This window comes from Pyrus communis, chromosome 15, assembly GCF_041283825.1.
Source record: "Pyrus communis isolate YQ-2024b chromosome 15, ASM4128382v1, whole genome shotgun sequence".
In the NCBI taxonomy this organism is placed as follows: domain Eukaryota; kingdom Viridiplantae; phylum Streptophyta; class Magnoliopsida; order Rosales; family Rosaceae; genus Pyrus; species Pyrus communis.
This window is the reverse complement of record NC_142579.1, coordinates 39,580,418-39,605,575: the sequence shown is the minus strand read 5'-3', so window position 1 is coordinate 39,605,575 and position 25,158 is coordinate 39,580,418. Positions and strand designations below refer to the sequence as shown.

General features: G+C 37.2%; 5 protein-coding genes across 7 annotated transcripts; 2 read left to right on the top strand and 3 right to left on the bottom strand.

Moving 5' to 3' along the window:
- Window positions 1-124: 124 nt before the first annotated feature.
- On the top strand, window positions 125-6,134 carry LOC137731680 (uncharacterized). Its single transcript, XM_068470864.2, has 6 exons — window positions 125-566; window positions 813-1,099; window positions 1,297-1,386; window positions 1,467-1,538; window positions 1,743-1,859; window positions 4,781-6,134. Exons 1-6 carry the CDS (start codon window positions 263-265, stop codon window positions 5,954-5,956), a joined length of 2,046 nt encoding a protein of 681 aa, XP_068326965.1. The 5' UTR covers window positions 125-262; the 3' UTR covers window positions 5,957-6,134.
- Window positions 6,135-7,996: 1,862 nt separating this feature from the next.
- Window positions 7,997-11,543, bottom strand: LOC137737074 (ferrochelatase-2, chloroplastic). Its single transcript, XM_068476436.2, has 9 exons — window positions 11,120-11,543; window positions 10,323-10,626; window positions 10,070-10,213; window positions 9,882-9,983; window positions 9,569-9,672; window positions 9,320-9,446; window positions 8,984-9,136; window positions 8,717-8,817; window positions 7,997-8,622 (listed from the first exon to the last, which is right to left on the bottom strand). Exons 1-9 carry the CDS (start codon window positions 11,188-11,190, stop codon window positions 8,316-8,318), a joined length of 1,413 nt encoding a protein of 470 aa, XP_068332537.1. The 5' UTR covers window positions 11,191-11,543; the 3' UTR covers window positions 7,997-8,315.
- Window positions 11,544-12,072: 529 nt separating this feature from the next.
- On the top strand, window positions 12,073-13,899 carry LOC137743534 (uncharacterized). 3 transcript variants are annotated; one of them, XM_088685890.1, is made up of 2 exons: window positions 12,073-12,162; window positions 13,329-13,899. In XM_088685890.1, exon 2 carries the CDS (start codon window positions 13,352-13,354, stop codon window positions 13,796-13,798), a length of 447 nt encoding a protein of 148 aa, XP_088542016.1. In that variant the 5' UTR covers window positions 12,073-12,162; window positions 13,329-13,351; the 3' UTR covers window positions 13,799-13,899. The 3 variants fall into 3 exon arrangements, with proteins under 3 accessions (XP_088542016.1, XP_088542015.1, XP_068339566.1); XM_088685889.1 differs by lacking the exon at window positions 12,073-12,162 and adding an exon at window positions 13,094-13,221; XM_068483465.2 differs by lacking the exon at window positions 12,073-12,162 and adding an exon at window positions 13,094-13,233.
- A 49-nt stretch (window positions 13,900-13,948) lies between these two features.
- LOC137743525 (uncharacterized) lies at window positions 13,949-17,411 on the bottom strand. The gene is made up of 9 exons (XM_068483441.2): window positions 17,123-17,411; window positions 16,469-16,549; window positions 16,119-16,168; window positions 15,497-15,574; window positions 15,023-15,080; window positions 14,889-14,938; window positions 14,563-14,671; window positions 14,426-14,487; window positions 13,949-14,196 (listed from the first exon to the last, which is right to left on the bottom strand). The coding sequence occupies exons 1-9, from the start codon at window positions 17,204-17,206 to the stop codon at window positions 14,157-14,159; spliced, it is 612 nt and encodes a 203-aa protein (XP_068339542.1). The 5' UTR covers window positions 17,207-17,411; the 3' UTR covers window positions 13,949-14,156.
- A 593-nt stretch (window positions 17,412-18,004) lies between these two features.
- Window positions 18,005-21,128, bottom strand: LOC137737082 (phosphorylated adapter RNA export-like protein). Its single transcript, XM_068476447.2, has 5 exons — window positions 20,975-21,128; window positions 20,384-20,687; window positions 20,191-20,296; window positions 18,627-18,770; window positions 18,005-18,506 (listed from the first exon to the last, which is right to left on the bottom strand). Exons 2-5 carry the CDS (start codon window positions 20,659-20,661, stop codon window positions 18,255-18,257), a joined length of 780 nt encoding a protein of 259 aa, XP_068332548.1. The 5' UTR covers window positions 20,662-20,687; window positions 20,975-21,128; the 3' UTR covers window positions 18,005-18,254.
- Window positions 21,129-25,158: the final 4,030 nt, after the last annotated feature.

Here is a 25,158-nt window from a genome sequence, read left to right as displayed (position 1 = left end):
TAAAAAGAATTAAATCACAAAAATTAACAAAGTGTGGAAGAAATAAAATAAAAATTATAAATCTCACAATTCTTTTTACTTTTTACAGTTTTACTTAAGACCCGCATTCCGTCTGGAAAAGTTTATAGACCTTTATTCCCATACGCAAACGCTAAAAAAGTCTCCGTCCGTATAAATATCCCACTGGTGTTTTTCCACCTCACTCTCCTCTCTCCCCCATCTCTCTCTATCTTCTAGGGTTTCTTCCTCTACAGCTACGACAATGGCCGACGAAGCCCAATACTCATCCGGTCCAGATTCAGGGAACAAGCGGAAGTACGAGGAGCAAACGCCGCCGTCCACCCGCAGAGTCACCGGCTTCTCGGCCCCCATCAAGTCATCGTCCCCCGACTCTGCGCCGACGTCGTACAGCAGCGTTCCTCCGCCCATGGAAGATTTCCAGCTGGCCAAACAGAAGGCGCAGGAGATCGCGGCCCGGTTGTTGAACGGCGGGGATGCTAAGCGCTCTAGGGTTGACAATGGTGGCTCCGATTCTATTGACAAGGGCTTTAGCTCTGGTCCGCCAGGTTCACCTTCCCTCTTTAGAATTTTCCATTTTCCTTTAATTTTTGTACTTTAAATTTTTATCCTTGTTTATTCTATTGTTTGGGTTTCAGCTAGTTTTTTAATATGCTTGACATCCAAGAATTCAATTGGGTTTAGTTGTTCTAGGGCGATTCACGTTGCTATTTGTGTTTGATTATACATGTTTATGATGTGAATGTGAATCTGAATGCAGCAATTGTAATTGTGATTTTGTGAAAACGATACAGATTTGAAGCCTCACTTCTCAAACCCAGCTCCTTCTTCAATCCCGGTATCTTACGGTGGTTTCCAGGGATCGAGCAAAAAGATTGAGGTTCCCAATGGCAGGGTTGGTGTCATTATTGGTAAAGGTGGGGAGACTATCAAGTATCTACAGACTCAGTCGGGAGCCAAGATTCAAGTTACCCGAGATTCTGATGCGGACCTCAATTTTCCGACTAGGATGGTGGAGCTCATGGGTACTCCGGAGCAGATCGCAAAGGCTGAGCACTTGATCAATGAAGTTCTTGCTGAGGTTCGGCTTGTGCATTTAATTTTTAGATTAGTTTTATCAATTACCTGCTTGTGATATATCAAAAGTTTACACATAAGTTCTAAATCCGCCACATTGTGATCCTTTGTTTCCATATTTAGATAGTTGAGTTTTATCAAATTTGTACATATGAACTTGGAAATATGGCTTACATGTATAAGCTTTTATGTTTATCCCAGGCTGAATCAGGAGGTCCTGCCATAGCTTCTAGAAGGTTAACAGTGCAAGCTGGCGGTGAACAATATGTTACAAAAATTCCTAACAACAAGGTACTGGCTATATAATTTTTCCACATTTATCAAAATGTTCTAGTTATTTGGTTATTGAGGATTCGTGACTGTAATCTCAGGTTGGGCTTGTAATTGGTAAAGGAGGTGAAACAATAAAAAGTATGCAAGCTAGGACTGGAGCTCGTATCCAGGTTTGTTTTCAATCTTGGGCAGAATACTGGTCTTTTCTACGGTTTTTGTCTCTGTCTTCTTTTGGAACTTGATGTATTCTTCTATCATTTTTCTTCACAGTATGTTGTACCCACAACTTTTCTAGTATATCGTTTTCAATAATGTGTTTGGGTGGAATCAAATATAGGAAATGGTTTTGTGAGCTGACATTATATTTGTTTTAGGTTATTCCCTTGCATCTGCCACCTGGTGACACATCAACAGAAAGGACTCTACAGATTGACGGGACTACTGAACAAATTGAAGCTGCAAAACAGTTGGTAGCTGAAGTTATTAGTGAGGTATGTTTAATTGGTGTTTGCCTAAAAATTTGGCTTGTACGCCTTTCTCATGTATTTGTAATCAGAGATTGTTAACTTCAGGAGGAGTAAGCTACAGTAGATGTGATTCTCTAGGATGTATAGTTTTGCATGGCTATTTGAACTTCCATTTTCTGTCGATGCATTTAATTGCCACACCTCTACGTGCTCCTACCAGATTTTGGTGTTTTTGTTGATATGTTGAGGCTCCCTGTTGCATGGCTGTTACGTATTTTGAATATTCCTAGTGGTCATATTTTGTACTCAAATTAGGTCAATCGACCTGGTTACTAGGCTTACATTTTTTGTATTTTACTCTGGTATTAATTTTCTTTCTTGCAGGGCTTTGTGTTAGTTTTATTTTTAGTGCTCAATTAATCTGTATCATTTTCTGATTAGCCTTTGGAGACTTTTATCTCTTGATATTGTTAAAACATTTTCCTTGACAATGAGTTACTCTTTTTTATTTTCAGTTTGCATTTTATGTTGTGCGTAATACTACATCTCTGTCTCTAAATTGGGTTTCTCTTCCTTCTTCATTCTCTTTATTTTATGGATTTGAGTTTTATGCTGGTTATTTGCATTTACACTGTACAATTGTTCTAGATATGTATTTTGTAGTCTATCTGGGTGTGCAATTTTTCCACTGTGTCATGTAAGTTGTGGATAGTAATTCCAGTCGAACTATTGCTGACTTTATATTTTTGGCTAATGGTGGGCCACAATATCCCTAATGTTGTACTGGTTACTCCCTTTGGTATTTTGAACATGTTTATGACCCAAATATTATGATTTTATGAGGATTGGATAAGTTTGTAAGTTCCGCAATTGCCTTTTTCTGCTTTAGATCTTATTAATCCAGAAATTTTGTTTTGTGCTGATCTTTTTGCCATGCACAGTGTAGCTGGCTGAGATTGAGTCTAACATGTGAAGTGAACACTGGAGGGAGCCTGTTGATGCAATTATTTATTCTTTGTGTTTTAGCATTTGCTGGGATCTAGTTTCAACTTAAGAAACTGGATGGCACAATTTCACCTCTCAAAATCCATTTGGATGTCATATAGATTTAGCATTAAAAACTGTATATATAGAACCTGCTGGGTCATCTGAATTGTTATCTTAAATGGATAGTTATCTGCAATAAGTTTCTTCTTCCCATATGATTGATGCAGATAGTGGCTAATCTGACCTTAAGATTGAACAGATATTTGGAGGAGTGATTATTACGACACATTGGGCTGTCCTTGCCATACGCGCTTATTGGGAATTTAGTCTATGGGAGTTCATATACATGTTTAGGTTATTAAGTTACATTAAAGCTTCCTTAACTCTCATAATGTTTAACATTACACTTATTGGTTCATTAAGTGATAAATTATTGGGATAACAGCTTGATCTACCATCAGTGTGCTTATTTCTCTTGTATCATTTAACTGATTCTTATTGGGAGCTATTGTAGGGTTAGTTTGTGTTGGACCATTGGTGACACCAACATGGAATCCTTTGTGTTGGTGTTCCCTCAGCATCACTCTGGTATGGTTCTAAATCCCGTTTTCTGGTATTTAGTAATGATATTGCGGAGTGAAGCTCTGATAGGACTGAAGGTTAATAGTATAACTCCCAGAAAATTTAAGCCATTTTATTCTAAGTACATTAATTAGTTTTAATGTTGGAATATGAACTTCCAATCAAAGTTCTTTTCTATCGAGCGCTTTTGACTTTGTCATAATTATGTAGTTCTTTGCCTGTGTTGAAGCCTCTGTCAATATTAGATTTTCTTGGTTTTATTTTTCAAGTTTTTATACTGTTTATTCTGGGGCTTTTAAAAATGTTTTGTAGCATTATAGTTGTGAGAATTTCTTCGATTTTTTTGTTAGATATTGGACAGTTTTTGGTTAGTTGTGAGAATCTGAGTGCCATTTTATTCATGTCCAGTTTATTTTTGTGGAACTTGAATATTATGATCGGTCAGCCTCACCTGCTTTCTGTTCATTTCTCCATTCTTTTACCAGTTTATATACATTAATCTTCTATCCTATGTGATGACTTATTTTTTAAAAGGAGTATTGCCTTAATTTTTATTGATTACACATATTGTGGGTCCTTGATCCTAATTGTTCAGAACCTCTTGTCCCTTTTAGTGCTATATTTCTGTTCTGTTATTAAATCCTGGAGAGATTCTTGCTGTTTATTTGGGATATTATTCTGCCAATAATGGTTTGGCTTCACACTTGTGGAAAGTACAAAGGGTATTTTTTATGCTAGCATCTAATATGATCTATGACTAATGTCCCTGGTTGACATAACAGGTTTTCTATGCTGATGACTTACGTTTTTTACATAAGCTTAGATAGCTTTTGTTTGGAATTACTGATCATCCCACATGTGGTAGCCTATTTGGGAAGTATTAGTGCATGGACAATGTCTTCTGGTCTGGAATTCTTTCTAAGATGTCTAATTAATACCTATGCGTATGTTGATATTTGGTACTGTAGTCTACTCTGCATTTTGCGCGTGTTTTTATGACTATCGTCTCAATTAGGGCTATATGTAAGTTTGTTTTTATATAAAAGCTTCTATATAGTGTGTTGTTATTTGTCGTACCCATTCACTTCAAATAGGTAGGGTGTGGGCTTCTGCTGGAGTAACTCAATTTATACAACCACGGGTACGGTATGTGGGTGATTACACCTCTTCCCAATATAATAATGAAATCCATTAATCATTTATATGAATGTATTTGTTTTTCCTATTTGTTACGTGTTTCGTTGAATCATAGAAATTTTCTTTTATACATGTTTCCAATGTTTGCTTTTGTACATCATGTGTTTTTTTATCCCTCCATATGTCCCAGCATCATGGAAAGTACGCCATGGTCATTTGTGAGAATAATTTTATTGCAGAACCGTGTTAGAAATCCAGCAATGTCTGGAGGATACTCTCAGCAAGGTTATCAAGCACGGCCTCCCTCAGGATGGGCTCCTTCTGGCCCCCCAATGCAACCACCTAGTTATGGCTACGGGCAGTCTGGATCGTATTCTGGCCCTCCACAGCAGTATAATGCATCCCAGCCTTCTTACCCTGGCTATCCTCCTCAACCAACATCTGGTGGATATCCATCCAGTTGGGACCAGTCAGCTGCTGCACCAACTCAGCAGACTTCCCAAGGTGGTGGTTATGATTACTATGGTCAGCAACAACCTTCACATCAACAGCAAAATCCTGGTGGTCCCGCTGCTCCTGCTGACAGTGCTGGTTACAATTATGGCCCGCCGCCAGTTTCAGGCTATAATCAACAAGGACAAGGCTATGCTCAAGATGGCTATGGTGGATATCATGCACCACCTCAATCTGGGTACGGTCAGCCACCAGCATATGATCAACAGCAGGGTTATTCTGCAGCGGGCTATGGTAATGTGAGTAACCCACCTCAAGATGGGCATACTCCCTCTTACGGAACTCAGGGTGATTCAGCTCAAGCACCTCCTGCCCAGCAAGGATACAATGTCGGTCAACAGCCTAGCCCTAACCCTGCTGGTTACCCACCCCAAGGGTCTACTCAGCCAGGTTATGGAGCACCCCCAACTTCTCAAACTGGTTATGGAAGCCAACCACCGGCTCAGCCTGCATATGGAGCTGGATATGGAGCACCTCCAGCACAAAAGCCTCCTGCAAATCCTGCAGTTTATGGGCAAACCGCTCAGTCACCCAGCACTCCAGGAGGCTATGGTCAGCCAGCACCTGTGCAGCCAGGATACCCGCATTCTCAGCCTCCAGCTTCTGCATATGCTCAGCCAGATCCTGCTACCCGTCCCCCAACATCTGGCTATGGTGCTGCAGCACCACAAACCGGGTACGGGGCCCCGTCCTATGGTGCACCACCAGCTGGCCAGCCAGGTTATGGGCAGGCGCCACCACCCTATAACGCATCGTATGGTGCTGGATATGCACAACCTCCTCCCTACTCTGCTGATGCCAGCGCAAATGGGAACACCCGCGGGACCTATGATGCTCCACCACCTGCTTCACAGACTGCTCCCCCAAGCGGCGGAGTTGCCAAAACTTCCCCTCAGAGTTGAAGTGTTATGGCGGACGGGTGTTAACGTTTTGGGTACTTGGTGATGTTTCATTTTATTTTCTGTAGTAGTAAGGCTAGTTAGGTTAGTATTTGTTGAACATGTTACTTATGTTTTCGGTATTGCGGGTTTGTGAAGATTTGGTAATTGCAAGAATTTGTTTGATCTTGTTTTCTCTGCAGATTTTCTTGTTTTCTGTTCTATAATGCACATCTTTCTTTCTGTTAAAGTCTCTTATTCGTTTATTGATGTTTTTTATCCAAGGGAGTTTTAACTACACTTGTTTTTTCTGACCAACCATATCATAATTTACACTAAACACGCCAAACTACGGTGGGGGGATTTGAATGCGGACTTCGGGTGGATGCATAATCTTAAATCATCTCACTTGCAATTTAGTTTTTGTACATTTTTGTTAATTTTTCTTTTATTTCTCTTACTACTACAACAAACTATCATATTCATCTTTTTCAAAATATATTTTTCCGTGCAAAGTTATTATAATTCGTATTTAAAAACTTATAATCAACGATTTAAAACCTACATTTAAAGATATTTAAACCTTATATATATATATATATATGTATGTATGTATGTATATGTATCTAAACTACATTTTTCTTCTACTCACTTGTTACTGTTCATGTGCTACTATTCACACGCTCCTAAGCCCTAAACTTCATAGGCCTCCACTGCTTCTGCTGCATCTTCATGCGCCTAAACCATCAATTTTATTTATCTTATATTTTTTTGCTAAACTTTTCTATTTGTCTTGCCATAACACTAAACTATCATCTTCATATTCCACAAAATGTATTTTTGGTGAAAATTTTCTTATAATCCATATCTTGATCTTTTGAGAACGGGTCACAACAAGCATATTATTGGTCGAACCATTCTCGAAGGATCAAGACGGAACGAATGAGAGCATGCAGTAGGCGAGATAGTTTGAGATGAGTCAAGATAAAGTGTGAACTATGTCTGAAGTCAGAATTTTAACCATTTTTGTACCTTTTTTTTTTCACCCCACAACTAACTATCATATTCAAAAGTTAATCATTTTTGGACATTTTTCTTTTATTTCTCTTACCATCACAACAAACTATCATATTTATGTTCTTCAACATATATTTTTCCATGCAAAATCTATTATAATTCGTATTTAAACACTTGTAATCAATGATTTCAAATCTAAATTTAACTTTGAACTTTTTTTTTTTTTGGGTTAATTTTTCTTTTATATAAATCCAAACTACATATTAATAGAACCCTCTTTGTTAACCAAAAGAGGGTGAAAGACTATTTAACAAAACAAAATTTTGCCATTTTTTGTTTAAGTCTCGCCTGCAAGTGATTTCAACATCTCTATACTTTCTGGCACCCCCAAGAATTTAAATCATTTTTGTACATTTTTGTTAATTTTTTTTACCACCACAACAAACAATCATATTCATGTTCTTTAAAATATATTTTTATGTGCAAAATCTATTATAATTCGTATTTAAACACTTATAATCATCGGTTTAAAACCTAAACTTAAAGATGTTTGAACCTTTTTTGTTTTTTGTTAATTTTTATTTTATCTAAATCTAAATTACATATTAATAGAACCCTCTTGGTTAAAAAAGAGAGGGTGAAAGACTATTTAACAAAACAAAATTTTGTCATTTTTTGTTTAAAATTATAACATCTCTATACTTTTCACTTATTTTTTTACTTTTTGGCTTAAATATTCTACTAAATATATACTTGTTGCTTCATAAATCGTAAATCTACTTATGAATGCAATTATTTAGACTTCCTTAATGCTCACGGAAAATATTTCGAGAAAATAAAAATTTTGCACTTTTTTACAAAAAAACGTGGATTAACACTCACGATTTTCATTTGATTTTACAAATTCGTACATAAATCACCGTTCAATCTATTTATTTTACATCTAAACTAGAAACATGTATTTAGGATGCCGGACTGGCGAGTTGGGGTGCCGGCTACAAGGGAGAAATCGAAAGGAAACTGCGAGTCCGACCGGAGATGGCAGAATGACACCAGAAGTAGATGTTTATACTCGATAAGTAATTTTAAAACCAGCTTTAGGTACAAATCATAACATCCAAAACGTACAAAGTAGAATCTAAGATATGCTTCTTGAATCAAAGCACCAAACTATATAAGAAATTGAAAAAAAAAAAAAAAAAAAATTTACATTTATGAAGAAATTGAAAACTGCAAAAAGCTTGTTCCATATGGAGTATGAGGGTCAACTGATGACAAAATGAAAACTGCAAAAAGCGGATGAGGGATTCTTCGTAGTGTTTCGACTCTTATTCTAAGTAAGTGACTGCTTAATATCTTCCTTAGATCAGGTGTTCCTGAATGCCATTATCATTGGAGAAAAGAACAAAATGAAAGCCAAAAAGGAACCAAAGAACATCTTGATAGCGTATCTCACAGGGTCGTGATCGGCTACTTCTGAGGTAGTTTGTGGGGTTGACATGGCTGTTGCAAGTGGTACGGCTTCTATCACGGCATCTGCGAGGTCTGTTATAAACGAAGGAGTGCAACCAAGGGCAGGGACTCGACCCCAATTCTCAATGCCAGATTCGAGGGCCAATTCCCTGTACTCCATATCAATTTCTTCAAGAGTCTCTATGTGCTCGCTAACAAAGCTGGATAAGAAAATAGATGCCAAATTAACTTACTTTACTTTTGAGAGAAAAAAAAAACTAAATAATGCCCGGGGCCAGAAACGAAGTTAAATACCTGACTGGAACAGCTAGGAGACTTTTCACGCCTTTCTGGCCAAGCTCAACAAGAACTTCATCAGTGTAGGGCTTTAGCCATTGCACAGGACCAACTCGGCTCTGATCACCACCCAACTCCAAAATAAGGAAAAGAAAATCAGAAAACAACATCAAGAAATTTGGCGACATACATGGTGGACAACAACCAATGCTTGTTCTGAGAACCAAGAAAGATAGAAAAGTGAAATGGAGTGTACGAGTCAGAAAATAGAATTTCATAACCCACCTGGTAAGCAAGAGTATGTTCATTGTTGATTCCTCGAGATTTCAGCTCTTTCATTATTAAGAAGATGCACTCTTCCATTTGATCTTTGTAAGGATCTCCAGCATCCTCCACATAACTGAGCGGCACTCCGTGGGCACTGAAGAATATCATGACCTGAATTTCATACAAAATTAGCAATGTTTACCGGAGCTATGAAGTTCAGGGAATAACCATACAATGAAAGCATACGTTCAATAGCAACATCTATAAACCAATGAGAGAATGAAACTTAATTGCATCAAAAGAGCCATTTCTGACGAATTTAAAGCATATGTTCAATAGAAACATCAAGCGCACCTCTGCAGGCTCAGAAAAACTTTCTAGTTCTTTGGAAATCAAGTCGGCCATTGACTTAATATAGCCTTCACGTTGATACCATGAGTTTATAATAGAAACAGGCATCCTTGATAGGTAGGCGTCTTTCCTGCGAGATGGGCGCTCACATTCAGAAAATTGACCATCGTAAACAAACATTTACAGAAAATTGACCATCGTAAACAAACATTTACTTAGTTCCATAAACTGACAGTGACAGCAAATGGTCACCTGAAAATATCCTGGAGCACACGAACGCTTGATCCAGTTGTAGAGATAGAGAACTGAGGATATAGAGGCAGGACAACAAGCCTGGTTATTCTGTCCTTCTTAATCTGTCACAGATAATGTGGAAAAAAGTTCAGTCATTTGATCCATTCAATTACAAGATGCCCCATGATGACTAACTACAAATTCAATGAATCTAACCAATATAATCGTTGGGAGACTTTAGGTTACAATTCTATTTTCCCATGTCATTTACATTGCCTAGAACCAACGGATATATAAAAATAATACTAGGTTACTGAAATTTAAGACTCACTTGCTGAACTGCTTCCTCAGTAAATGGGTACCAATAACGCATTCCCACATAGACATTAACAGGCAAGTCCTTTGATTCCAGAGTCTTTCTGAGTTCATTTGCCTGTAACAAGTAACAAAAGCCACCTAATTATACAAATAAAAACTAAAGGAAACATTTCAACAGGCATCCTATGCATATTGCTCTACCTGGTCATTTGTAATTTTACGCAATGGTGAACCACCTCCTATAGCAGCATAACCTTCTTTGCTTTTTGGAGCTCGAAGTACAGAAATTAATTTCGCCAATGGTTGCTGGAGAAACCGAAACAACCTTGGGAGACGAATGATATCCTGTTTCACACAACATGGGAACATGTTAGTAATGAGTGTATTAAGCTAACAACTAATAACAACTAATGCTGACACCAATAAGGCAAGGCAACAAAGCAGATGAACATACCGGGTCAGCAAAAAGATTGAACAAAAACGGCTGAACATCATTAAGCGTCTCGGGTCCTCCAAGATTCAGAAGCAGCACTCCAACCTTCTCTTCTGCAGCATGGGAATGAGACTCTACAGCAGTCCCACCATAAGTGCACACACCCGCAGGGCATAATACTTCCCCCACAGGGTTTTTCTTAGAACAATGTGATACTCCAAACATGTCATTTCCTTTATCAATCGGTGCAGAGCAAGAAACTGTGAGCTGTTTCGGAACTAGCAATCGCTTGGATGAACGGAAAAAGGCAGGTCCCGACCTACCACTAAATTACAATCTCAGTTTAGCTAGCTTAAATGAAAATCTGAAACCAATAAACCAAAACTCTAATTCGATTGCCATAATTCAATGCTCCTGTTTGGTTGTCGTTAAAATGAAAACTTTCTGTTTGGTTGTCGTAAAAATGCAAACTTTTTTGTTTGGTTGCTGGGAAAGTACAAATTTACACATTTAGTCAAAAACTCAGCTTAGCGAAACCAATAAACCAAAACCCAAGCATAATTCGATTGCCATAATTCAACGCTCCTGTTTGGTTGTCGAAAGAAAATGCAAACTTTCTGTTTGGTTGCCCGGAAAATGCTTATTTTCAATGCAATTTTCCAGGAAACAAGATTGACATACAATCCAAAGCTCTCTCCCAAGAAATAACTAGGATCTTCTCGCGCGATTAATTATAAACACAAATCTAATTAAATAAAAAGCCAACTTTACTTGGAAAACAAAAAAACAGAGAAACAATTATGATTTCGAGGGCTTACGTGGATAATCTATGATCCGAATGGGAGAGGTTGATATGAGGAAGAACACGAGAGCATGCGGCGGCGTCCATGGCGGTCGGCGGAGGCAAAAAAAATCCCAAAACTTTCGTCGAATCGTTGGAAGCGTAAAATGAACGTCTTCAGAACTTGCTTTTAACGAAGTCTCTCGACTCTCCTAACTTTTGGGTGTAGAAGATTTGAGCTCCACTGCCTAACCCCTCTCTCTCTCTCTCTCTCCTTCCTCTCTCTCTCCTCTGAGATTTCTGATTTTCGTTGAGAAATACGTGTTCCAAAGTCAAACGTCCACGCGGACAAGTCCAACGAAAAGGCGGTTGCCATTGTTTACCATTTTTGGTCGAGGGCGAGTCCGCGGTCACGGGATATCACGTGCCGTAACGGTTGGGCCTGAGGATGGATTGAGGGTGGTTTGTGAAAAAGACATGCTTTGCCATTGAGATTATTGGAAAGTGATCCTTTCCGTATATTTTCCACCAAATCCTACCAATCAACTAATTCGGATCTTTAAAATTTGATCTAACGACTAAAATTATTATAATTTTTAAAAGGGCCTCCTGTTTTTAGCAGTTGGATCAAATTTCAAAGACCCGAATTTGTTGATTGGTAGAATTTGATGAAAGGGATCTGGGCGAGATTATTTAAACTAATACTGAGACTCTTTGAGAAGTAGATGTAGATTAGGTTGAGAGTGGTCAAGTCATTTGATAATTAGTCTTAAAGACCGAAACCAGCGCTTAATTACTTTTTTTAAAAGCGTTTGAGCATTTTCGAATAGACCTGATTTGGATGGTGAACCAAATGCAGTGGGCTCAGCCCAAAAAAATAACAAAAATATCGTGGGCTTTTGAAGTGGGCTTTGTAATGCCTCGTACAGTTAGGGTTAGGCGGCCTCAGCAGCTATAAATTACAGGTTAGCTCACTCTCCCGTCTCTCCGGCGCCTTCTACTCTAGTCTCTGCCTACTTCCAATCCAGAGTTCCGTCGGAACCTCCAACTTTCTGCAATTTGCTCTTACTGGCTTACTGGGTAATTAAATTTCATTTTTTATGTTTATATCGTTTTAGGTTTTGGGTTTTGTTTGTGGATTACGATGTAATCGGGGCTCCATATTCGAGTCAACAGCAGGCGCCCGATTGGTGGCGACCCGACTGCCGCTTGGAGCCAAAACTAAAACTCAGTAGTGGGTGAAGATCCTTGAAACTCAAAATTCCAATTTATTTCATGACACAATATCCGCTATACATTTTTCGAAATCTCTCCTTTTTGTTTGTTTTTATTTTTTTGTGTTTTGGTTGGATTTATGAAAAATAATAAAATTTGGGCACTCCAGTCAGACACGGGTGTTTGTTGCTAAATCCAATAACAAGCAACCTTTTGCATGGTGCCGAGAAATAGCTACTATCACGATTGGAGGAAAGATGTTATTTTTCCACGCTTTCCTTCAAATTTAAAGCAGCTAAATCTTCCAAATTTTATGAATAATTTGTTGGGTTTTGTGTTTTAAATCCAAATTTTTACTCTTTTTAGTGATTAAATGGAGAAGAATCTGAAGATTGTAGGTTTTAGTGTTGCATTGATGCAATGTGGCTGAATGAAAGATCCGTAATTGGTTTAATTGTTAGGTTTTGATGATCGAATCGGATTAGGAAGCCCTGTAAGTGTCGAGGGAGGCTCTATCTATACGAGTCAACAGCAAGAACCAGTTTGATGGTGCCTTGACTGCCGCTTGGAGCCGATATGAATTTGCCAATAGAAGATAGCTTGAAATCTTTTCTGTGGTTTCATGCTACAATTTTTGGCTACATACAAAGATGATGACACTCGTTTAAGTTTCTGCAACTGGTTTTTGAATTTGGATACAACATACGGAAACAATGTCCGTAGTTTCAGTGACGGGATTTGATGCTATACAAATGTTGTTTCAGCGGCCTGATGAAGCTCTTGTTAATTGTTGCAGGTTGCATATTTGACCGGTGAAGATCGGAAGGCTTTTGCTGCATGTTTAAACTTGGTGTTGCTGGATTATCCCTCTCATCAAGTAGCTTGTGTCATGTGTCTGGCGGAAACACCACCGTGACATCTCAGGTTAATAATCAAGTAAATTGTGCACATCTTCTCCGTAGTTTCTTTGGTTACCTTTCATCTTTGTAGTTTTTGTCGATTCTCAGTAATGTGATATGGATTCGATGCAGGTTTGGGAGTTGGGATCCAACAAATGGGAAAAAAGAGTAAATCAAAAGCTCCCAGTGAGGTGAATGATGATACAGTTGCTGCAGAAGAGGCAAATCTGCCATCTTCGGCGAAAAAGCCTATTTCTGAGGTTGATAAAACATCCTCAGCCAAAAAGAGGAAGAAACCCGAAACTGAAAAGGCTGAAAACCCTGTGTCTTCTGCAAAGAAGCCCGTTTCTGAGATTGATGAAATATTTGCAGCGAAAAAGAAGAAGAAAACCGAAACCGGAAAGGCTGAAAAACGAAAAGAAAACGCGATTGAGAAACCTGAGAAGCCGAAGACAAAGGAGGAGGATAAAGGTATTAGAGATGGCGGATTTGGGAGAAGGCAGGATGGACTCATGGTTTACACAGAAGATGAGTTGGGAATTAACAATGCGGATGCTGGAAACACTCCGCTTTGTCCGTTTGATTGTTCTTGTTGCTACTGATGAGATTTCCTGGTCTTAAGGAATTGACCAAAAAATAAAAAAAAAAAAAAAAAAAACAGAAATTTACAAAGAAAATAAGAAATGTATAGTTTCAAAAATCAGATTACTCAACAATTAGAAAACCCAGAAAGCAATTAAAACACAGAGAAGAATGAAATTTGAAACTTTCAACTAAAAAATGCCACAGAACCTCCATCGGGTCTCATTAAAACAACATTTCCCAACCATAAAGATGCCACAGATAAAAGGATTGTGACAACAATTCAGCACTTCCTTGTTTTTAAGGTACCAATATACAAACTGCAAAGAGTACTTAACCCTTAAGAAGACAGCAGTTCGCAGTTAGCGTTTGACTCGTTCATTCAACATGTGAGAGACCCCCACCTTCGGCCTTTGTCCTACGGATAAGAACAATCGACAAAATATGAAACATACACATACATCTGCTCTATTGACATGACATTAAGTTCTATGGATGGAGTTGTACTGGTAAACTGATGTGCTAAAGAAAATGCAATGCCCGTTAAGCGAGATTTAATGACGCCCGCTATGTCTAAATAAAGGAGTAATCGACATTTCTTTCAAAATGGCCAATATTACGATTCCACAGGGATAATGACGACTTACTTATGATCGGAAGGATTTGGCCTGAGTTCGTAAACAATTGTTGCGACAACATCTCTCTTCAACTGTTCGTCAGACAGGAAAATCTATTATTCGCAGAACCAACACAATAAAATATGCTCATATGGAATGAAAATTACCTTTGTAGCTTCGCCTTTAAAGCCAATGTACTCTATCTTAGTTGTATCACCACCAAAACTATTGGGAAAATGCAATGTGATGCTGGCCACGTTTTGAAATTTGGAATATCTAATTGTATGGACAAAAGTAATATCAGAAGGGTTGTTGAATGGTGAGATAAAAACTCAGATAAAAATTATATCCTCTTGATTTCAGTACCAAGTCAAAGGGACTTCAGTGCTCTCAATTGAAAACGAATAAGATTTCCTCCCAATTTTTATAGATATCATGTTCCCAAACATTACGACAAATGGTTTCTGTTGTACGGGAGGCAATGAATAAATACCTTGTCTGGTACTCCAACGTTCCTTGAAAATTTTCGACCAGATCCCACTCCTTACAACAACAAGAACACATGTTCAAAGCTGAAAAGTTTAACTTATCAATTAACTCTGCAACAAGCTAATGTGAACGCAATACCTGAACAGCTTGCATTCCTTGAGCATCTGAAAAGTCAATTCCTTCTTTGTTTATGAACCTAATTTAAGCAATGCAGTCCTAATTTTAGTATTTACAAATATAAAAACGAGATGAATTGAATATTGAACATCCATCAAAGCTGTTTCAATAGTTATTTTGTCAGAAAACTCATACAGGGCTACATACACTCATGACCACTACAATATACTGAAAAGAGAACAGAAACTCCCTGGATATTCCAAGTTAATTCCAAATCATAGGTATTGACTGCAAAAACTTGAAATGGACGAGACAAGAAAATTTGAAATCGATGCAAGGAAATGGTGGTACATTTAAGACAAAAAGATTGCCAATGAGTTTATTTGAGTAAAACGAATTATTACTTAAATCCTAGAGCTTCTTGCCACACCATTCTAACTAAACCAATATAAGAAGGCCTTGCCTTAGGTAGAGTATAGAAAAGGTCAAACTTACGCCCTCATCTTGGAAGGACTTGTTCCGTCAACACCACCTACAACTGATATGCTCTTGATCTTTACATCTGATGTAAATCTATCAAAAATAAATGAGAAAAAATATAATTAAGTTAGATGTATGCAACAACATCAGAGAATACTAGGTTCTAACTTCTAATAAATCTCTGAAGATGCCAACCAAATGTTTCATAAATAAGTACAGCTATATTATCATAGATAGCAGAAAACAAGCGATGAAAAGTTAAAATAGAAATAAATCCTCAGCATCATGACTTGTATCTCCTACGCTATGGGTTTCACAGAATTTCAAGCCATTCAAGAAACACGAAAGAAGCTTTGAGTGCACGACAAAAGGATAATTATAAAATGATGCACATATTAAGTGTCATGTTTTGGAAGAACCTGAAGATGCTACTGAGGTTAAGTCCCTTACTCAAACTTATACAGACCAGATTATGGAGAATCAGGCACATGTTACCATTGAAATTGAACGGAAAGATGGAAAACGGTAGAACTACTGAACCACTGGATCTACCTGTCCCCATCCATTTTGTGTTCACGCAGTCAATAACTCATGTTATAAACGACAAGATATAAAACAACAAAAATGGGACACTCACGGAATGTAAACAAGTAACTCAGGATCACCCTCATTGCTCTCCAAGTGTCCCTGTAGCAGAAAGTAGGACCAGTGAGCCTTCTTATTCCTATAAATTCAGACATAAATTACCACCAAAATATATGGCAAACCTGAACTGAATCTCAATCAGTAACCTCTTAAACTTGAGCTAACATATTGTCATGAAAATGTCATTCTGAAATTCATTTACATACTTACGAAATTTGCATTATTGCATTAATAAGGATGTCTACAAATAACGTTCGCAAAACTCTCTATTGTTTTGCTCAGAGGCAACACACCTTCAGAAAAAGAAGATAAAACATAAAATCACAACGAAGGGATCATTACCCCACTAGAATTCAGCCGTTGCTCCCAAGCTTTGAAAACCGACTTGACACTTCCTGGAACCGCCTCATTCAAAGCAGAAACCTACAAACCACCATTCGAAATTCTCTTAAGGAGGGACCAGTGCATATTAATGATTAGAATCCAAACAGAATTCAGCTGAAAGTGGCACGATGTCAATCAGCAAATCCGAGCTCCGTTGAAATATTTCATAAATTTCATTTACTGAACAATAAAGTGTGAAAGTACTCCAAAGAATCAACAAACCCACATCAGAAATCATCAACTACTCCTCAATCCTCATAAAATCACCCACACCGAAATCGAAAAACCCAACGAAACCCCATTTCATTGTTTTCCACCAAATCAAAAATTCCATGCACAACAAACACAATGCTTACTCAAAACGCTAGCAAGATTTAGAATTTCAGCTTAAAGGGTTAATCTGAGAATCTGAATCACTGTTCTTTCAACTACAAATTTCCTTCTGGGTACTTTCAGATGAGCCCAAAAAATCATCAAATAGTAAGCAGATTGCAAAAGCACCCAAAAAATCACATATATAGAGCAGCAGTGTGATAACTCATACAGTAAAAAAAAACGCAGGAACTGTAAAATTAAGAGTGAGAAAAGAAGAAAGGCAGAGAATTTAGGGACCTTGGGGAGGTCGATATGCTCGTAGAGAGTCCAACCGGACGAACAATCGTGATCTTCGCAGCTGTGATCGTGCAAGCAAGCCATCTCTCTTTCCCTTCGATCGCTGAATTTCTCACCAGACAAATAGATGAAGGAAGAAAATAGACGCAACCAGAAATAGGAGCGAACCGTTGCATTTTCAAGGGAAATTACATTTTTCGCCCTTTATGGTGAATTCCGAAAATGGCCACTGTTTTCACAAAGCTCCTTCTTTTGACATTCGCATGGAAAGCTCAAGCGCGCGAGCTCTGAGGGATATATAGGTCCGAGATCTATATATTTAATGAAAATTTAAAAATTAATAAAAAGTAGTGTTGAGACCTAATAAACGGTAGGATTACATCTAAAGATCTTGTAATATTTTCGTTAATTTGTACGCAACATATTTATTAAAACACAAAATTTCTTCTTTTTTTTTCACAATAATAGTGAGTTATAAATCACGTTTTTCAATGAATTTTAAGGATTTTTACAAAATTTAATATAACCCAAAATTTAAATCGTTATAGGCTTATAGCCACACCACATGTTTAATAAATCTACTTTGGGATATTCCCAAGATTTTCGACACGTACAAATCTCTTTGCAGGCACCACTACTAGTTTGTATTTTTTTTTCTATTTTTTTAACTTTAAAAATCAATAAAAAATAATTTCAGAATCTAATAAACGTTAATATCACATATAAAGGTCGTGCAATTTCCATAACTCCCCACACAAAATATTTGCTTAACTTCCACACAAAGGTCGTTCTCCTCACACGCAGAACAAGGAAGCTAGCGTGCTAGCGATCCTCCTCAAATACAGCACAAACAAGTGGCGCATCTCGGAGGAAGACTTGTCATAGGGGCAAAAAGCATTCTTCAAAATTTCTTTGAGATATTACTTGTCATCACAATATCGTAACGCCGATACAGTTCAGTAAAACTCTTTCCCCAGGGGAAGAAAAATTATGTGGCCTCCGGGCAAACAAAAACAAAGAGAATTCTCTGCATATCAAACTCTCGTCTGGGAGTACACTCGACGTCGATCCGGACCCTGTTGCCGTAGATCTAGAAACAGAAACTCCTAGCGGATAAAATTATCGATTTCATCTAACAATTAAGTGGATCGTCTTTGGGCTCCCCTCCAAGCAGGTCATCATCATATGAAACAGGCAACCTTAACCTATCACGAACAGAAACGTGTTTCACTTCGGGGTTTGACTGATTGGCTTGAGTCTGCAGTTCATGTAGGACCGGTAAATCATCCGACACATTGGCTGGAGTACCATCCTTGGATGAATTGGCAGATGAGCCTTCTTTCCTTTGCTCTATTGCTGGTCTATTTGGTTTCTTGAATTGCTTCTGCATGAGGAAAGAAAACATAAAAAAGTCACTAACACACACTCTTACTCTAATGACATTTTAATTGAAGTTTGGGCATAATAATACCATAATCTATATAAAATATGATTAATTGTGTACCTCAAAGTCCCTTGCTTTTTTCATTATCTCTCTATAGGCCTTTGGTTCGCGTGATTTAATGATATTCCAAAGTATCCCACCACCATATCGGAAACGTCTGCCATCAGAAGTCATCTGACCTCCGCATGCCTGGATTGCATCCACCTGAAAAGTTTCATCATTTCATCATCGATTATGCCATGGTCTCTAGCAGGGAAAAAATATCCTTTCTCCAGATACTGGATTCTCTCTGGACTGCAAGTAATTAATAACTAATACACTGAAACTTAGAAACACTTGTAACAACCACATCTAATAAAATTCCGAAACTACTCAAAGGAGATACTTAACTAAGAATATCGCTCCCTACAATCAAAGCAAGCTCATAGATGTTCACAATGACAAAAAAAATCTGTTAACCATCCCGGGATAGAGCTTTGTGGTGCCTGGGGGAGGAGCAAACATGAATGATGAGCTTCTTAAATGAAAAAGAGATAGTGCTTCATCTCGTATCTCTTACATGTGTTTTGCATGCATATTGGCTAATTTAACGCTAAGAAAAAATCACATCAACATACACAAATAGCACACGATGGAGTGGTCATCCAGGGGACATCAGAGTTCAGAGCACATGATTGTAAGGAGCAAAATGGCTTCTGCAAGAGAAATCTGCAAGGGTAGGGAAACAATACTAAGCATCAGACATTATGAAAGGCTGTATGGCCAAATAGTGTGGATAAGCATCGTCAGCCCTAAGCTGATCCATTAAGCAACCCAGAATCTCACCTTCCCGTCGAAAATTTCAGTTGAATTATTCAAGTCCATTCTCACTGAAGGGTACCCTACGTCCCTAACTTCCGTGTAAAGCTAAAATGTGAATGGGCTAGAAAGAACAGATGGATCAGGATGCAAAACAACCCTAAAAGTACCCATAAAGCATTTCTGGATGCATAACTCATCCTCCAAATTCCAGGATTCCCATTAGCAAATTCGCAAAAGATCCAAAGTGTTCAAGAAGGAATAGAATAGAATTGACAAGAAGAATCATAATAGATAATGCTCAATTGAAGTCACTAAAAACCCATCTATGAGTTCGAAGCCCATGTTCCGGACATTAGCACCAAGGTCTGATCCCTAAGGCTATGATGTGAAGTGGGCTAAAAAGGGATACAGGTGGCTCAGGGTATAAAGGAAACCTCAAAGAGTACCCATAAAGTTGTCCAGGCACATAACCCATTCGCCCAAAACATGATTATCATTACTGAATTGACAGGAAAATTGTACTAGATGGTTTTCATTGATAACATCACTGGAAAGCCAGCTCAGATGTACTCAGCACAAACTTCGTAACACTAGCCGCAAGGTCGGAACATCGCAAAAGTATGGCACTTGAATTCAGATAAACATGTACTCGCTAATGGTGTCTGCCAAAGACATTTTCAGTGGAACGATTACAATGTACAAACAGTAATGCAGGCCAGTTGAGCAAAAAAAGAGAATATAAAAAGATAACAAGAATGATCGTGAGTTAAATAAACTGAAATTTCTTTGCATTTCCACGAAAGCATAACAAAGGGTACCATACCTCTTTAATGAGATCACTCAATGCAGCAATACCCAAGCAACCAACAGCAGTATATACCAAATACGATTTCCTCTCCTTCAGTCGCTTACATGTCTCTATCACAAACCTGCAAAGCAAACAAAATCATGTTAAAACCCACAAAAGATCTCCAAAACATGTAATTACTTTGGTTCTTAACTGGGGCGGTCATAACCTGTCAATGTCAGTCCCAATACTCGCAGTCCAATGGCCGTTATTCCTCTTCTTGTTCTTCTTTTTCTTCTTCTTTGGCTTGGGCTTCTGATTCGGGCCCTGACGTTCTTGGTTTGCTACACTGACATTGCCACCACTGCCCTGCCCCGAACCATACCCACTTTGTGAATTGAAATCCACAAGCTCTCCTTCTTCGACATCGAGCATCTCAACATCCCCACCATCCATGAAGTCATCATCTTCAAATACTGCATCCAATACGTTGTCTTCTCCTTCCATTTAACTCTTCCTTCAATTGGTAAAAACTGCACCCAAAAAATAATACAGATTATTTCCAGCTCTGATGAAATCTCAACAGAAAACCCAACACTGTAATTTCTCTGAGGCAAAACATCAAACACTTTCCAGGCGAAAAGTTGAAGAGTGACCTACGTACCCTAATTCGAATCAACGTCTACAACCAACAAATAATCCACATAAAATCATCCAAAAAATTAACAAAAACAATAAAAGAAACAAACTTCCATAAATCTGTTGTGATTTTCTTTTTTGCAATGAACAAACCCTAACCATGCAGAAAACGAAAACCTACCGATTCTAAGCTGCTGGAATTTGTGCGCTAGGTCAAGGTACAAGGACGATCAAGCCTAACCCGGGCGTGCGGCGTCGTTTCGTCGTAGGTTATGGTGGGTTTACAGTACAGAAGGCTAAGCGAAGGTGGTGGCGGTAATCAATAGTTCTTGTGTATGGGTGCGTGCCTGGAAATCAGAATATTTATACGTTCTTACGGATTTGGGATTTTATTGGTCTCTCCGTTATGGGCTGAAAGTTATTGGGCTCTTTTATATTTCCCTCACATTGGGCCTTTAATAGCTAAACAAGCCCAATGGATGGACAATCTCAGAGGATGATATTTTAAGATATTTTTTTTTTTTTTTTTGGTCAACTATAACTTACACAATTTTCTTTTCTCAGTATTTTGCCTACTTGTCATATTGATAATTAATTCTATATGTATCAAAAAATGTTAAATTTTTCTTTTTAAAAGTGGCTTATTGTATTAACAAGACACATATTATTGAATAAATCATACATACTTAATACACCTTATGTTTTTTTTTTTTCAATTAAAAATTATTTTACTACACCCCACATTCCCAACATACACTTTACATTTTCTACATACACCCCACATTCTTCAAATTTTATAATACTCATTTTTTATTTTTATAAATTAGAATGACTTTGGAGTAAAACTCTAACATCCAATGTGATTGATGTGGAGAGAATAAAATTGTCACTTAAGAGGCACTAATTGAATGGAATGAGTTATATTGTAGTAATTAACCATTGAATGGAATGAGTTATATTGCAGTAATTAATCATTGAATGGAATGAGTTATGTTGCAGTTATTCACTATTGAAAATAGTGAGAACTTCCTAAGAGAGAAGCCTTCAGATAATCGGGTTTTTTGTGAATTGTAATTAAATATTAAGCTTAAATCAATCAATAATAGGCATGGGTGGTATAGTTTTGACATGCCCGACCCGATATTCTCCAAATATCAGGGTAGGTACGTGTTGGCTGACATCTGAAGGTGACGAAGCCATATTAGGATGCATGAAAACTAGAATAAATAAGACTTATAAATTTAAATATAATTAATATTTTATTGAATAATATGTTCAGAGCATACAACTAATTAGAACACTAAAAATGAAAGAATATAAATCTGAATGAATAAAAGGATGGATCCTACACCGAGATGAGTTGAAAATGTCAATGCAAAAGTGCCTTGACGTCAGAATTATACGTCTCGATTCTATGTTAGATACTTCACCACCGAAGAGCCATGCAAACTAGCGAAGACGAAAACACCACAAATAATTGGCCCATAGTTAGGTACGATCGTGGTTGGGAAGTGATCAGGAAAACCAAGTGAGGTCGCGGTCCATCATCGGAGAACATAGTTTCCTCGAGTCCCAAGTCATGTCGCCGGAGCAGATGGTGGTTCCATCGATGCCAAGCGTTTGATGAGGGTGGTGGTCAGTGGTTGCAGGTATAGGTGCGAGTATAGCTCGGGGAGAGGGAGAGCGTCGAGAGAGAGAGCTCTAAGAAAGGGAGAGATAGTGTGAGAGAGAGAGAGAGAGCTGTGAAACTTTCCCAAGAGAGACACGGGGAGAAGGAGAAGAGAAAAGAGAATAATGGGGTGGAGGGGGACAACATCAAAAGTAAGTGGGCCCCACGTGCGCACACATTAAGATCCAAAAATAATGTTTGAAAAATAAAAAAAAATAAAAAAAACCCAAAAGCATCCCAAACTTGGTGAAATTACTAAAATTTCATTTTCGTTCTATAAATCCCGGGACAGGCTATCACAAGTTTCTTGGGAAATCACAAGCAAATATGTGGGACTAATCTCCCTTGAAATCAAAATCAGAGAATAAAATAACGCATATAGCTTGGTTAGGGTTTTGTTTAACAATGGAGAGTGAAAGATTTTGATTGTTAAAGAAGATAAATAATAGGTTAAAAGTGTTTTAGGGTGTGTTTAGAGTATTTTTTTTTTTAACGTAATAAGGTTAAAATTGTCATTGTATAATAGGGTACATAAGTAATTTAACATTAAATTTTATTGTGGGATGTTAATAAAAAAATCTTAAAAGTTCCATGCAGTATTTGTTCATAAAACTTGGTATTACGTGAAAAGAAAAGATTAACTCGATAGTTAGACTCTAAAAACAACTATGTGTGTAGGATTGGTAACTTTAGGCTTTGTTTGTTGGAAGTTTTAAAAAAACACTTTTCGGTACTATTCACTTTTAACGAAAATGATATTTTTACTCTAAAAAATCACTTATGATACTATTCACTTACAACACATTTTTGTCATTTTGATTAAAACTCAACGTTTTCAAACTATTTTCATTAGTTTTCCTTTGTTTTTTTTCCCATTTTTCATTCAAACAATATTTCAACATAAACTTAATCAAGGAGAAGTATTTGTGAAAGCTGAAAAGAAGCACACTGCTTTAGTCTAAACCAGTGGCGAATCCAAGATTTGAACATTGAGGGTTCCAATGTTAAAGGTCTAGGTTTTTTTAAAGGAAACAAAGCATGGAGCGCGGAAAAAAAATTTCATTTTATTTATTAAGGCATTTCGTCGAACACTTGGTAAGTTTATTGTTGTCAACTGAACCATATTGTGCTTATATCAACAAATACAGGCACATGTTGAAGCAATATGATGAGTGTCGTGAAGAGGATTTATTGAATCCTTCCGACACAACTTGTCAAGTACTACCAAAATATGTTTAACATGTATTACATCAAATATGGCTAGCGCAAAATATGTACACATACCAACATTCGAAATGTAAGATGAAAATCTTCGCATGTATATTTTTCAACTTCGAATAATCCTGAAACAACAGTACATCCGGCGTCCGCCACTCGTCTACACTCTACAGCAATACAAAATACCAAAAAAAAAAAAAAAAAAAAAAAAAGAATCTTGTGTAGGTTCATTGAATCCGCCCAGATTGGATATTTTATAATCAAAGGCCATCTCCCGCTGGGCAGTGCGAATGATAAAAGTCCACAACAGTGTTGGAGTTGATGTGAAAGGTGGAGTGAAATTTTGGATTCGATAAATAGAATATGATTTTTTTTCCCTTTCGAATTTTCTTTAATTATTTATTTATTTATTTAAGCAGTTATGATTAAACGAGAAATGTCAACATCTTTATATTTTTTTTCTTCTTATATATTCTTATATTATTTTCTTTCTCTATAAAAAAATTTTAGATGTCAATATCTTATATTAATTTGTTTATAAAAATAATAAAATAAAAAACAATAAATAAGAGTAAAGAAGAAAATGATAGAGGAATAAAAAAAAGAGAATCCTATCCATTCGAAAAGAAAAACAAAAGAGAAAGGCCACATTCATCATGTCATCATCGATACTTGTTTTCTTGACCACGGAATTGCCTGGAATCTTGTCTTCTGCTTCATAAAATCGAATAGTAAATTAGATACCCTTTTATGCATCATCATTTTTGTATCATTTTGAAATAATGTGATTGTTTAAAACAAAACAAAAAAAACACAAAATATTTAAGTGATATTTTATGGATTTATCCAAGTTTAATCGTTTGATACAAGCGATATATATATATACACACTCGTGGAGGAGTAAAACCAATATAGCAAAAATAAAAATTACAAACTCGTGCTCACGTTAGTGATAAAATAAAAGCATGGACAAACAATTTGAAATTTCACCAACTAAATTTCAATTGGGAGAACAGAATTGTTATTTTACCACGAAAAACAATGCTAAACCACACCTTGATTGCTAATGACCCGTAGTTGAAATGATTAAAAGTAATTATTTTTACGCTCGAAGTTTGAAGCTCGATTATCCATCCTTAAGTATTTTTCCGTATAAAAGAACCAAAAATACACATCAACCCAAAAACAATAATAAGTCACATGAGTTTCTAATAAACTATGTTACATTGGTTAGAATTTTGTACTCCTTATTTGTATTCAAAATCCAACTCCCAATAATATACATTGTTCTAAAAATTTTCCCCTAGGTACTAAGCGGTCGGGCACCGTTTTGATTAATGTATAGGGTTTGAAAATTATGAAATGGCGCCTAAACTTTCTTAGTCCGCTTAGGCACATGTCTAGCCCGCCCAGACCTGCCTAGGCACCTGCTTAGGTCGCGACTCACTTAGATAGAAAATATATAACTTTTATTTTGC